We start from the raw sequence: 13,944 nt of genomic DNA, 5'->3' as shown, positions 1-13,944 counted from the left end.
TGCGAGGACACCATCACAGAAAAGGGGCATGGGCTCCCAGCGAAACAAAAGCTACATGGCCAGGGGTATGTTCCCAAGGTCGCTGGATCTAGGAAAGCAGGGCCATGGAAGCAGGAAGGAGGGTCCCCAGGCAGCCCATCAGGCACTCCAATGCAGGTGGAGCTGGGAATAAATACATGCACTGACCAGCTGACTGCATTTGTTTTCTTTCAATGGGGGCTTTAAGAAACTACTAATCTGGTGCAGGCCAGGGGGGTTATCCCAAATAAATGGTATCCTCACCCTATGCCCACCCCTATCCTCCAGCAAAGGGTGAGAATGTAGGAGGCAATATGCAGGGCAGAACTCATGTCACTCCAGCATAACCCGGTGTCTGTGCCAGACTAGGGATATACCCAGAGCTCCCATGAAACGCCAGTGACCTGAGCCTGTGGACTATACCCCTCAAGCCACTCCGCCTCCTCATGACCCGGGGGCTATCAAGCTGCCACCAATCTCAGCTTCCACAGCTGGGGCTAGAGAAAGGAGAGCAGAGGATAAGGCCAGATGCCCCAAAGCACACAGCTTGGGGGGAATGTGAAAAAATGTGTGCGACCCCACCTACCTGCTCTCCAGGGTCTGCTCTGCAAAGGGGAGGTCATCTCAGAGCTATAACTTCCTGCGCCCTAATTACCCAATATTAGTTTTAATACCACAGCAAAGGGGGTAGTGAATACTCTGTGTAGGAAGAACATAAAAATCAAATGCAGACAATTCTACCGGCTCCGCTGAGCTCCGGAGGCAAGGAGCTTCCTTTCTAGTTTGTCAGCAGATCCCCACTCCTGGCAGGAACAGTTCTGAGAAGTCCAAAAGAGGGCATGGCCCACGCTCTCTGCTCCCCAGCTAGAGGCATGCACAGGACTTGGCAAAGGATACCCTAACCCCAGTCTCCAGGCCAGCAGGGCATGCGAGCCACACAGTCAGGGCCAGAGCCTAGAATCCTGCCAGTCTGTCAGCCCAAGGCTGATTCAGCAAAGCCCAAGTGGCTAATGTCCTGAACTGAGATGACCTGAGAGGGGATGGGGTAATCAGTGAGTAAAATTCACCACTGTTGAGTTCTGTGGGTGGGGCATCTAAATAATCAAAACAGCCCCCCTTGTAGCTTTGGGACAAAAAGGCCTGGACCAAGAGTAAAGACGGTCACATCACACATTGTATGCCTGCAATAAGAGCAGCAGCAAATCCTTGTGACCCACTTACAGGCCAGGCTGGGACATTTGGGTGCCTAAGGAAAGGTATGTCTTGTTGCCACAATGTCTTGGCGTTTTCACCATAAATGCCAGCCTGACTGAGGGGCTCTTTCATGCCACTTCATCTCTGCAGTCTCATTTTGATTGTTTTCATTGGTGGAACAACTAATGACATTTAAAATCAAACTCGATCTGTCTTCCCTAGGAAACCTAGCCCCTGGCCTAGAGGAAAACCTCACCGTGCGTCCCAGGCCACCTCCGTACCTGTTGTCTGGTCCACAAGGACTCGGGAGTTGATGATTCGCCCGAATCGGGAGAACATGTCCTCCACATCCTTCTGGGTCATGGTCCTGGGGAGCCCGCTGATGTACAAGTTGGCGTCTTTGATGACCTCTGAGCTTGGGCGAGCATATGACACCTTGAAAACAAAACCGCTTTCGGGGGTTAGGACAGGTGTGTGGCCAAAGCATCAAGGAAGGGTGTTACATTTTGGGGTGAGAAAAAGCCAACCTATGGTGGGAGAACACACAAACACTCTCACCTGAGGCAGCTCCCCAGGCAATGAGCTGACAGCTGGCAGCCTTTTCACATTTCAATGAAGGGAACATTATCCCTGTTTTCCAAAGTAACTGAAGGTCCAAGTTTGTTTGTGGCAGAGCGGGGACTGAACCCTGTTACCTGTGCACTTACCAAGGCCTTATCCCTCTGCATGATGAGCTGGGCTGGGAACAAGACCTGCCTGTGAGGAGTGGTGGGCAAAAAAGCTGGATGCTGCTGGGAGTGCAACATCCATCTGCCAATAGGCAAGCTCGCCACAGGAGTCCAGATGGGCTGTGAGTGCGAGGGGAGCCCTGAGTTCCACACCCACTGTTCAATATTAAATGACTCTAGGCCTTTTAGGCTTATGCTTTGCAAACTTGAAGAAAGCCTAACGTGAACTTTTGTGGTGGCTTAGAGAAAGTGGCATGTATGCTCTAGAGCAGGGGTCTTCAAACTACGGCCCGCGGGCCACATGCGGCCCGCAGAGGAATCTGATCCAGCTCGCCAGGTTTTTTGGGCAGTGAGCGCAGCCGAGGTGTTACAGTAGGAATTAGTAGTTCATATAGTCCGGCCCTCCAGCTCTCTGAGGGACCGTGATCTGGCCCCCACTTTAAAAAGTTTGAGGACCCCTGCTCTAGAGGTGGTGAGGAGAGGCTGCAGGGCTGAGGGTAAGAAAAGGTCTTTGGTCCTTTCTTCAAAGAAAAGGTCTCTGAAGAAAAAGTGACAGCTGTGTGGACCCTGCAGCCACAAGGAGGGACCAAGGTCTCATTGGGAAGGGGCAGCTGGGAGGAAGGCTTCTGCCCGCAAAGGGGCAATCTAGGGAAATGGGACTCAGTCACACCCAACAGAGACAGAACTCAGTGAGGAGGCTGAGAGACAGAGGCGAAGGGAGGAAACAAGAGAACCGTGTGCTCCAGAAGGTGGGGACTGCAGAACTTTCTCTCTGAGGGTCACAAAACTGATATGATGAGGAGCCTGAAACCATAGCACAGGAGCAAAGATACACTTTTTTTTTTTCAAGTATAATTTTTTAAAAATTTACATGCGACCAATGAGCTATTTTGATATTTTAATTCTTTATAGACATATAACTCATCATAAAATTCATTCTTTTTTTTTTTAAATTGATTTTAGAGAGTGAGGGAGAGAGAGATGGAAACCTCATTAATTGGTTGCCTCTTGCACACAACCCGGGCATGTGCCCTTGACAGGAATTGAATCTGGGGTCCTTCAATCCATAGGCTGACCCTTTATCCACTGAGCCAAACTGGTTAGGGTGCAAGTATAAACTCTTGTCACTGGGCAGCATGAGGGCATGGACAACACGTGTGTTCTTACCATGCTAAGAAGGGCAGGAGTGTAGTTCTATGTGCCAAGAACACCCCACTCCCAACTCTATGAGGGCATGAAGTTTGTCTGATTTGTTCAACAGAATAGGTGTTCAATAAACATATACTAAGTGAATGTCGAATACAGTGGCTGTGATAGGAATGCCGAATAAAATGGCTCTGAGATGCTAAAGGTGCCCTTGACAGTGATGGTGAGGTAGGTCAGGTTTGGCAGAGATCCCGCCCAGGACAGGATTGAATGAGGTGGTGCTCACCACTCTTTACCTTAATGGTTTTGGACTGGAGCCGCAGGCCGTTCAGCGTGTTTATTGCTTTCTCCGCATCCTTTGCAGTCACATAGTTCACAAAGCCATAGCCCAAGCTGTGTCCTGTGGGAGAACATATGTACACTGGTAAACCAACAGAGAGAGACCCAGAGGATGAAAAGGACTATGCCCTCCCATGTCTGGCTGGGCTCAAAAGGATAAAGTCAGAGAAAAGACAAAGAAAAAACACAGGAACCTTAAAAGCCAGGGTCTGCAGGAAATGAGTTTATAATTTACACTGAGTAGCCAGATTATTATGCATTCAGAGATCATAATAATCTGGCCACTCAGTGCATATTAATGGTTTATTTATTATTGTTTTTTAATATATACTTTATTGATTTCAGAGAGGAAGGGAGAGGGAGAGATAGATAGAACATCAATGATAAGAGCTAATCATTGATTGGCTGCTTCCTGCACAAACCCCACCAGGGATCGAGCCCACAACCCAGGCATGTGTCCTGACCAGAAATCCAACCATGACCTCCTGGTTCATAGGTTGATGCTCAACCACTGAGCCACGCTAGCCTGCCTGGCTATATTAATGGTTTATTTGGTACACTTCTTTGGAAAACTCGTATATTTTCTGCAAAGAACATGTTACTTCTGTAATTTAAAAAAAGTTATTGAAAAACTGTGCTACTGACTACATCATGGGAAACCCATCACGAAAGCAAGGACAATGATTGGTGCCGCTAGTGATGGCTCCTGTGTGGGGTTCTGAGGGTGCCTGGGTCTGGGAAGGGGAGGACAGTTACAGGTGGCAGATAGGTAGACAGACACTTCTCCACCACTTCCTACCCCAGGGCAGGGAAAGCTTGCTGGGCTCTGGTGCCACCCAGTGTCAGTTCTCTTATTTTCCTGAATCTGCAACCCGGTGGGGAGCACAAGGAGAGGACAGCACTTAGCCGGGCAGCCCCTGTACCACCTTCACAGCCTTGGTTAAGCTTGCAGGGCCCCCCTGGAAGTGGCCCTCCACTGAGATAGCATTATCAGCTGAAGTCTGGGGGAGTCATACGGGATGCAAGAATCTGAATTCTTCCCAAAGAGAGCCAAGGTTACAGAAACTTGTTCCAGCCCCTTCTTTTTCTTCATATATATATATATATATATATATATATATATATATATTATTGATTTTTTATATCAATAGAGAAGAAGGGGGAGGGAGAGAGAGTTAGAAACATCGATGAGAGAGAAACATCGGCCAGCTGCCTCCTGCATACCCCCTACTGGGGATGTACCCGCAACCAAGTACATGCCCTTGACCGGAATCGAACCTGGGACCCTTCAGTCCGAAGGCTGCTCTATCCACTGAGCCAAACCGGTTAGGGCTCCAGCCCCTTCTGTATGAAACTTTTAAAAGTGGGAGTGACCACCAACTGGATACCCACAAGGGACTCAGCATAGTAGGCAAGGCACTGTGGGTTCCCAGGAAGTCAGAGAGGAGCAAAGGCTGAGGGTCTGAGGTGGAAGGAGCCTTACATCTTCACCACAAGGGGAGCAGGAGGAGGTACAGAGAGAACCACCAATGCGCCCACATCTGACCCATGCACATGCCACGTTAGGGGGCACCCACTACACACAGGCACTGCCTTGGGCAGAAGAGAGCTGTGTGTGAGACCAAGGGCCACCTTCATTGAGTTTGTCCCATTCCTCCAGTTGGCAGAGGGTAAGAATGAGCAGGTAAAAAACACAATCAGGGCGTCTGATCAGCCAGAGCGGCTTAGTTGGTTGAACATCATTCTGTGTACCAAAAGGTTATGGGTTTGATTCCTGCTCAGGGTACATACCTAGGTTGTGAGTTTGATCCCCAGCTGGGGAATATACAGAAGGCAACTGATCACCCGGTCAGCCTGGCTCAATGGTTGAGTGTTGACCTATGAACCAGGAGGTTACAGTTTGATTCCCGATCAGGGCATATGCCTGGGTTGTGCACTCAATCCCCAGCATGGAACACGCAGGAGGCAGCCGATCAATGATTCTGTCTCATCACTGACGTTTCTGTCTCTCTTTCCCTCTCCCTTCCTCTCTAAAATAAATAAAAATATATTAATAAGCCGAAACCGGTTTGGCTCAGTGGATAGAGTGTCGGCCTGCGGACTGAAGGGTCCCAGGTTTGATTCTGGTCAAGGGCATGTACATTGGTTGCGGGCACATCCCCAGTAGGGGGTGTGCAGGAGGCAGCTGGTCGATGTTTCTCTCTCATCGACGTTTCTAGCTCTCTATCCTTCTCCCTTCCTCTCTGTGGAAAATCAATAAAAATATCTTAAAAAAATTATACACACACACACACACACACACACATTAATAAAAAAAGGCAACTGATTGATGTTTTTCTTTCCCTCCCTTCCTCTTTCTAAGCATGTCTTCAGGCGAGGATTAAAAAATAAATAAAAAATACAACCAGGCTCCGACCACAGAGATGGAGATCCTCATTGTAGCTATGCTGACTCAATCGGAAGTGCCAGAGGAACCCAGGCCCATTTCTGTGATGAGACTTGGAACCCAGAGGACAGCTTAACTCGGTTTTTGCCACTTAAAAAAATTTATTTTTTAAATGTAAAGAAAAATTACAAAGATAATGCAGAATTCCCATATACCCCACACCCAGTTTCCCATTAGTAACAACTTATACTAGAATGGATGGAACACTTGTTTACAAGTAATAAACCAGCAGTGATACATTAAAAAAAAAAAAAAAAAAAAAAAAAAAAAAAAATAAATAAATAATATATATATATATATATATATATATATATATATATATATATATATATATATATATATATATATATATATATATTTGTATTGATTACAGAGAGGTAGGAGGGAGAGGGAGAGAGAGACAGAACCATCAATGATGAGAGAGAATCATTGATCAGCTGCCTCTTGAGTGCCCCCTACTGGGGATAGAGCCTGCAACCCTGGCATGTGCCCTTGACCAGAATCAAACCTGGACCCTTCAGTTGGCAGGCCAATGCTCTATCCACTGAGCCAAACCGGCCAGGCGATATATTATTTTTAAATGCAATCCACATTTGATTTCATAGTATTTGTCTTCCCCTAATGTTCTTTTCTGTCCCAGGATGCCATTCGGAATCCCATGTAACATTTAGTCATCACGTCTCCTTAGGCTCCTTTTGGCTGGGAAAATTTCTCAGACCTTCCTTGCTTGTGATGATCTTGACAGTTTGAGGAGGGCTGGTCAGGAATGCTGTAGAATCCCTCTCAGTCTGGGCTGGTCAGATACTTTTTCTCATGGTTAGGTTGGCGTGATGGGTTTTGGGGAGGAAGATCACATAGTGCAATGAATGTCCTTCTCATGACATGACATCAGGGGGTGTATTCTGTCAATGTGACTTGTCACAGATGATGTTGACCTTCATCTCCTAGCAGGGGCAGTCCGTTTGGCAGGTTTCTTCTCCACTGTAAGGCCATTCCCCGATTCCAAACTGTAGGCTTTGGAAGGAAGTCATGGCGCAGCCCACACTTAGGGAGTACCTTTTGGAATTCCACTCTGCCTCCTTCAGGGTGGAGTAGCTATATAAATTATTTACACAGCCGCTTTCTTTTTTAAAGAACCAAAAACAAAATCTGATCCTCCAGACCCATATATTTTATTTTATTTTATTGATTTTTTACAGAGAGGGAGAGGGATAGAGAGTTAGAAACATCGATGAGAGAGAAACATTGATCAGCTATCTCCTGTACACCCTCCACTGGGGATGTGCCCGCAACCAAGGTACATGCCCTTGACCAGAATCGAACCTGGGACCCTTCAGTCCACAGACTGATGCTCTATCCACTGAGCCAAACCAGTTAGGGGCAGACCCATATTTTTAACAAAACCCCATGGATCTCAGAGACTTGGTTTCTGAGACTGAATAGTGAGAACCCTGGAGAGCAGGGTTGTGGGGCCCAGGTCCATCTAGCAGGAGAGTCATAGCACAACTCAGAAAACTACAATCAGCTTCAGGTCAGGGACTTAGGGTCCTTGCAAACATTCCAGACTATAAATATGAGAGTTGAGGATACAGAGGAGGTCTGTGATAGATTCCCAAGCAAACTCCAGCCTGCCTGAGATTCTTACACCCAAACACCTGCTTTTCAACCTCACTCTGTAAATGTCTCACTGTAGCCAGGCCAAGAGTGTCCTTTCTGACTCAGCCTTGAACATGCTCCTCCACCCCTCTCTGATCAGCAATACCTGCACACCGGCCTCCTTGTCTTTCTGCTCCTCCCACAGGGCCAATTCCACCTTCAGGTCAGGGACTTAGGGTCCTTGCAAACATTCAAGGAGGTCTAAGCAATGCTGGGGAAAGCAAACACCAATGAAGACTCACCCAGGCCCCATTCCTGTGTCTTCAGCTACAGCTGGCTCCTCTCGGCATATAAACAGGGCCTTGCCCACCTCAGTGCTTGGTGGCCCTGGCTGGCTCCCTAGAGTGGTCACTGCTGACTGCTAGCACTACACTCACCAAGGCTGTCCAGGGCCCCTGGGTGCTGCCCCATGGACAGTTTCAGGACCAGCTTCCTGAGCTCTCAGCTTCAAGTGCCACCTCCTCCAGGATGTGACAACAGTGCCAAGTTTTCTTTCTCCTCAGCTGTCCCTCTTCAGGTTCTTCCTCTGCCAATTTCATCAAGATGGTCCAAGACTCTGCCTTTGATCCTTTATCCCCATCAGTCTTCCTGGGTGACCTCTCTGACCACCTGTGTGCCTGCACCTTCTAATGTTACCTAGGAAGTTGCACATCCTTAAATGGCCACTGCCTCCCTTTCCTGTTCTTACACCAACTCCAGTTTTCTTGAATGAGTCCGCCAATAATGACTGAGCACCTAGTATGTACCAGATTCCAGGCCAGGCTGGCGGGGTGGGTGGGGTTTTGATGATGATCACAAAGGAGGAAGCTTCTACCTTTATAAAACTCATATCCCAGTGGGAAAATTGGACAACAAACCGGCAAGAAAGAAATGAACAAACCATTGCATAGGTGCTGGGGGAGGATCTTTCTTGTGGGGCGAGGCTGACAGGATGGGCCCGCAGTAGACAGGGTGGACAGGAGCACCTTTTGAGGAGGTGACATCTGAAGCAAGACCTTTCGATAGCTGAGGGCAAGCATTCCAGACGGAAGAGCAAGTGCCAAGTCTCTGAGGTAGAAACAATGAGTATGTACCAGGAAATGGGGGAATGGACCAGAGGTTGCTGCTGGGTAGAAAGCAGGTTCAGTAGGTAAAGCCAGACAGGACCCTGTGGAGTCTGTGAGCTGAGGGCAGTGTGCACCAGAGAGGAGGCAGCAGAAGGAAGGCCTACAGAGAAGACCTGCAGATGGGCTGATGCAGGAGAGTTTCAGAGGAGCCTAAAGTGCCAGCACTCCTGGAATGGGCTGAGCCTTCTGGGGCCAGGTGGGGAGGGATCTCTGCATACCCCTGACTGCAGGGCTGGCTCTGTCCCCTCAATCTGTTCTACCCTCTGTGGTGGGCACCTGTGTGGAGCAAGAAGAAAGGTGGCAGAGGAACAAATGGGAGTCCCTGATTTTCACCCAATTGATGATGCTATAGAGCAGCGGTTGGCAAACTCATTAGTCAACAGAGCCAAATATCAACAGTACAACGATTGAAATTTCTTTTGAGAGCCGATTTTTTAAAACTTAAACTTCTTCTAACGCCACTTCTTCAAAATAGACTCGCCCAGGCCGTGGTATTTTGTGGAAGAGCCACACTCAAGGGGCCAAGAGCCGCATGTGGCTCTCGAGCCAAGGTTTGCCGACCACGGCTGTAGAGCAAAGTGCTTAACACAGTGCTGAGCACCAACCTCCACTCTTTCCTTCACCATGAACCAATCACTTTCATCTTTGGCTTCCCATTAGAATCACCAGGGAAACTTCTAAAAAATGACCACTATCCAAGCCACATCGCAGAGCAATGAAATTGGAGCGGCAGTGGAGAGGAGCAGGAGTGGGGCGGTTTCAGTAGATTCAGTAGGAGTCCAACGTGCACAGAGAGAGCTGATGCTTGAAGTGCAGGTGGGGAGCCCCAGAGAGCAGGATTTCTCATGGTTATACAGAAGAATCCCAGGCGCCTGGGGGAAGACCCTCACTTTCCAAAGCAGTGTCTGTTACTGTTTCTCTAATAGGGCCCACAGATCATGCAGGTAATGATGCAGCTTCCTAGAATCCTTCAGAGTCCGGGGACCCAGGATGGCAGGCAGGCATAGGAATCTATGCTTCTCAGCTCCTTACACATGATTCTCCTCCTCCTAGAGACAGTGAGCCTGCTAGACTCAATGCCATCAAGGCCTAGCATTGCCCTCCCTCCAGGAAGGTTAAATGTCAGATGTTCAAACACCGAGTTTGGCTGATTCAGTACATCTGGGTGGGGCCAGAGACTGGGGTCCATGTTCAACCCCCTCTTCCTTGCCACCATGTTCTGCTGCTGGTCAGGATCCAGTGCTCCAAGAGCCACTGTCTGGAGAAAAGCAAGCCTACTTGCCTCCTCATGGAGCACTCTTCATGCCCTGTCAGGCTACCTTGGGCAAGTGCTTTTCAATTTCCTAATTTTACTTCCTCTCTCTTAGGGCAAGGGTTAAAACTAATAGATAATTACACAGCAGTTCACCTTCTATTTATAGACAAGGTCAGCCAGATTTGCTATTTTAATCCCCTAGTGTTTTTCAAATTGACCTGGAGTCCATGGCTGAGGTAGGTGAGTGCCTTATGGATGAGGCCTCCCCTGCAACATCAGTGCAGGAGCCACCGAGCCCTCCATGGGGGCTCAAGGGAAGACTTCACTGAAGGAGAGAGACTGGTGCATGGGGAGGATGAGTGACCTAAGCAGACAATAAATAAGAAACAACAAATGCCCCCAAAGAAAGCATTCAAAGGACAATAAGGGTATTTTATAAGAATACAAACAGCCAGTAAGTACAGGAAAATAGATATATTTTCCTAGAAATGCTAATTACCACCAGGATCAGATGCCATTCTTCACTTAGGCTGGCTGGCAAAGATGAGAAACCCTGCCACACCAGGGGTGGGAGGGCTGGAGGGGGAAGGGAGTGTAAACTGGAGGGCAAGCTGGCAATAGGGGGTCAAGGGGTTTTAGAAAGTACAGTAGTCCCCCCTTATCTTTAGGGTAGTATCTCCAAGACCCCCAAGTGGATGCTGGAAACTCAGCACAGCATTGAACCCTACATATATTATGCTTCTTTTTATACATACACACCTTTCACTTAAAGGAAGCATTTACGGCTCCTCTGGCATGTCCGAGCTGCCAGCATCACTACTCTTAAGCTTTAGGACCATTATGAAGTAATATAAGGGTCACTTGAACACAAGCACTGAGATACCACAACAGTTGATCTGATAACAGCTACGAAGTGACTAAAAGGTAATGAGCATATATATCATGGAGATGCTGGACAAAGGGATGAGTCACATCTCCGGCGGGACAGAGCAGAATGCTTAGAGATTTCATCACGCTACGCAGGGCAATGTGCAATTCGAAACTTATAAATTGTTTATTTCCAGAATTTTCCATTTAATATTTTTGCACAGCGGTTGGCCATTTGTAACTGAAACCACGGAAAGCAAAACCACAGATAAGGGGGACGACTATATATATTATCGCATCTGTTGGTTCACTTCTAAGAAGACTTCCTATGGAAATAACCAATGAGCAAAGATTTGTGCCAGGATATTTATCTCAGAGAACCTGAGGCTATTATTGTGAGGCTAATAAATATAGAAAACAGCTACAGTAACCTGTTGTATAAACTCAGAACCTCCAAACAGCAGAATATTATGTAACCATTGTTTCCAGCATCCACTTGGGGGTCTTGGAGGTAATGCCCTAATATTATGAGGAGATAGCTAAGTTCCATGGCAGAGAAAAATGTTCACAAACACCAGAAAAGTTTCCATATAGTTTGGGTGATGCAAGCCCATATTTGTAAAAGAACACAACCGCTTACAAGGAATATACAGGCAGTCCTCGGGTTATGTCACCAACTCTCATTTATTTATTAAAAAAAAAAAAGTTGTCATTTTGACATATGTACATATGTGCTTTATGTTTTTTATTATTTACTGCATTTACCACAAGGTCAGGAATTATTATCTTTCTTTTAAATTTTTTTCACTGTTTCACTTCATTACTGCTGTGTACGTATGTGTTCTATATGAGTGACGTAGGTGCGTTCCAACTTACAGCAAAAATCGCGTTAATTACGTCACGCTGTAGGAATGGATCTCCAATGTAACCCGAGGACCTACTGTATAAAGAAATAAATCTAAAAGGACTTGAACACAATTGTGAGATTATGGGTAATTTAAACTTTTCTTATCTCACGTGAAACCTTTTTCTATAAGGAACAAAGGTTATTTTGCATTAAGGAAAAAAAAAAGTGATCAGGCTGACCAGGTGTGGAAGAACATTCATGAAATCACAAGTGTGCAATCATGGGCATGTCTAGGGAATGACAAGTAGCTCAGTCCAATGCCAGAGGAGTGTGTGTGGGGTGCAGGGGCTGGGATGAGGGGACAGGTCTCCCGGAGACTTGTGAGCTGCAGGCAAGGGTAAGGGCTTCATTCTGAAGAAAGGTGCACAGCAATGAGACAGAAGCTGAGCAAACTGAACTAGAGGCTGAAGACCAAGTGGCCAGTATGACAGACAGTCCAGGAGGATAGAGGCTGGTTCCTGGTCCCCCATGGCCATATGGCATCTGCAGAGGGACCAAACACCAGAACAGAGAGCAGGGCAGAAGCTTCTAGAAGAGGAGACAGTGATTCGCTGTGTCTATGAACAGGAGGAGAACAATAACTAGAATAGTGGTTTTCAACTGTGAGTGATTCGGCCCCCTCAGAAATATTTGGCAATGTCTGGGGACATTTTTTTGGTTATCACAATTCAGAAAGTGCCACTGGTATCTAGTGGGTGAAGATCAGGGATGCTGTTAAACATCCTACAATGCCCCACCCCAAGAATTATCCAATCCCAAATAGTGATAGTGCTCAAGTTGAGAAAACCTCAACTACAGGAAGTTGGAGAATTTTAGCAATAATTTTTTTTTTTAACTCCTTACTCAAGGATATGTTTTTCATTGATTCTAGAGAGAGGTAGGGAGAGGGAGAGAGAGAAACATCAGGAGGTAGGCACCACCACACCCACATTATGGATGGAAACACTGAGGCTTAGAAGTCATACTGCAAGGGAGTGGAGAGTAGGGCTTTGAACCAGCCTACCAACCCCACATCCAGTCTGTTGAACCATTGCCATGCTCCCAACCCCCCCCCCCCCCCCAGAGGTCAAGTTCAGTGTGTTTCAGATGTTCAGGTTGATGGAGTGACAACGCCTAAACCTAATGAGGGGCACTCACTGGGGACTCAGTGGGCCTGACCATGTGTGGGAGCCTGGGAAGATGAATGGGCCTGCCTGGAGCAGGGCGCTGGCTGGAGTCCCTTCCATAAACGGCCCACATCAGACTAGGCTGTCCTTCTTTGGCCCCTTCCAGCTCTCAAGAGCAGATCCAGTTTCTGGTATCTCATTTTTCCTCCCCTCCCACCATGTTATTTTGGACATGTTCTCTGTCTAATGTTGATTTTTACCTCTTTTGGGAAGCTACATCTAATCGTATATCAGGGTGGTGGCAAAGTAGAGTCTGAGATAAAAATGAAACTTTACAAGCATCACTGCAAGGCTGCAGTTCTGCACTGAGGGTCAAGTGCTGCGAAGTCACAGGTAAAAAAGACAGTGCTTAGCAGGACAGCCACAAGCACTCCCTCTACAAAAACGTCTTGGTTTCTTTACCTGCAACTTTATCCCGAATAAGTTTTGCAGACTCGACTTCACCAATACTGCTGAACAGACTTCGCAACTCATCCTGGGTCATGTTCTGAGGGAGGTAGTTGACTATTAAATTTGTTCTCCCGATGTCATCCCTGCAGTCTTCGGCCATGTGGTCTTCATAACCATTAGACATTGTATTTTTTAAAAATCTGCAGGGGAAAAAAATCAAGTAAATTCCTAATGTTCATATTACAGAATGGGTAACAAAACTAATAACTGCATTAGCACTTAATTTTCTCTTCAACATGTGTCCACACAAAAACCTGCACATGGATGTTTACAGCAACTTTATGTACAACTGCCCCCAAACTGGGAGAAACCACGATGTCCTTCAGTAGGTGAACAGAGAAATAAAACATCTACACAAGTGAGTATTATTCAGGAATAAAAAGAAATGAGCTATGAAGCCATAGAGACATGGAGGAACCTTAAATGCACACCGCTAAATGAAAGAAAACAGCTTGGAAGGCTATATATGATTTCAATTACACAGCACTATGGAAAAGGTAAAACAATGGAGACAATAAAAAGATGAGAGATTGCTGGAATTTTGGGAGAGGGATGAATATTTGGAGCACAGAGGATTTTTAGGGCAGTGAAGCTATTCTGTTTGATACTACAATGGTGGATACATGTCTTTCTACATTTGTCCAAACCCACAAAATGTACACCATC

At 46.8% G+C, this 13,944-nt stretch overlaps 1 protein-coding gene across 1 annotated transcript in view; it reads right to left on the bottom strand.

The window, feature by feature from the left end:
• The window catches only part of ELAVL1 (ELAV like RNA binding protein 1), a 39,657-nt gene that overhangs the window by 8,957 nt on the left and 16,756 nt on the right, over positions 1–13,944 (bottom strand). Inside the window, exons 2-4 of the mRNA XM_084884849.1 lie at positions 13,231–13,418; positions 3,383–3,486; positions 1,494–1,647 (exon numbers count right to left, since the gene is read on the bottom strand). Of these exons, the coding sequence (XP_084740975.1) occupies positions 1,494–1,647; positions 3,383–3,486; positions 13,231–13,402 (430 nt within the window). The 5' untranslated portion in view covers positions 13,403–13,418. The remainder of the gene's footprint in view (positions 1–1,493; positions 1,648–3,382; positions 3,487–13,230; positions 13,419–13,944) is intronic.

This window comes from Pipistrellus hanaki, assembly GCF_964339955.1.
Source record: "Pipistrellus hanaki genome assembly, chromosome: 5".
NCBI lineage: Eukaryota > Metazoa > Chordata > Mammalia > Chiroptera > Vespertilionidae > Pipistrellus > Pipistrellus hanaki.
This window is presented reverse-complemented; position numbering and strand designations above follow the sequence as displayed.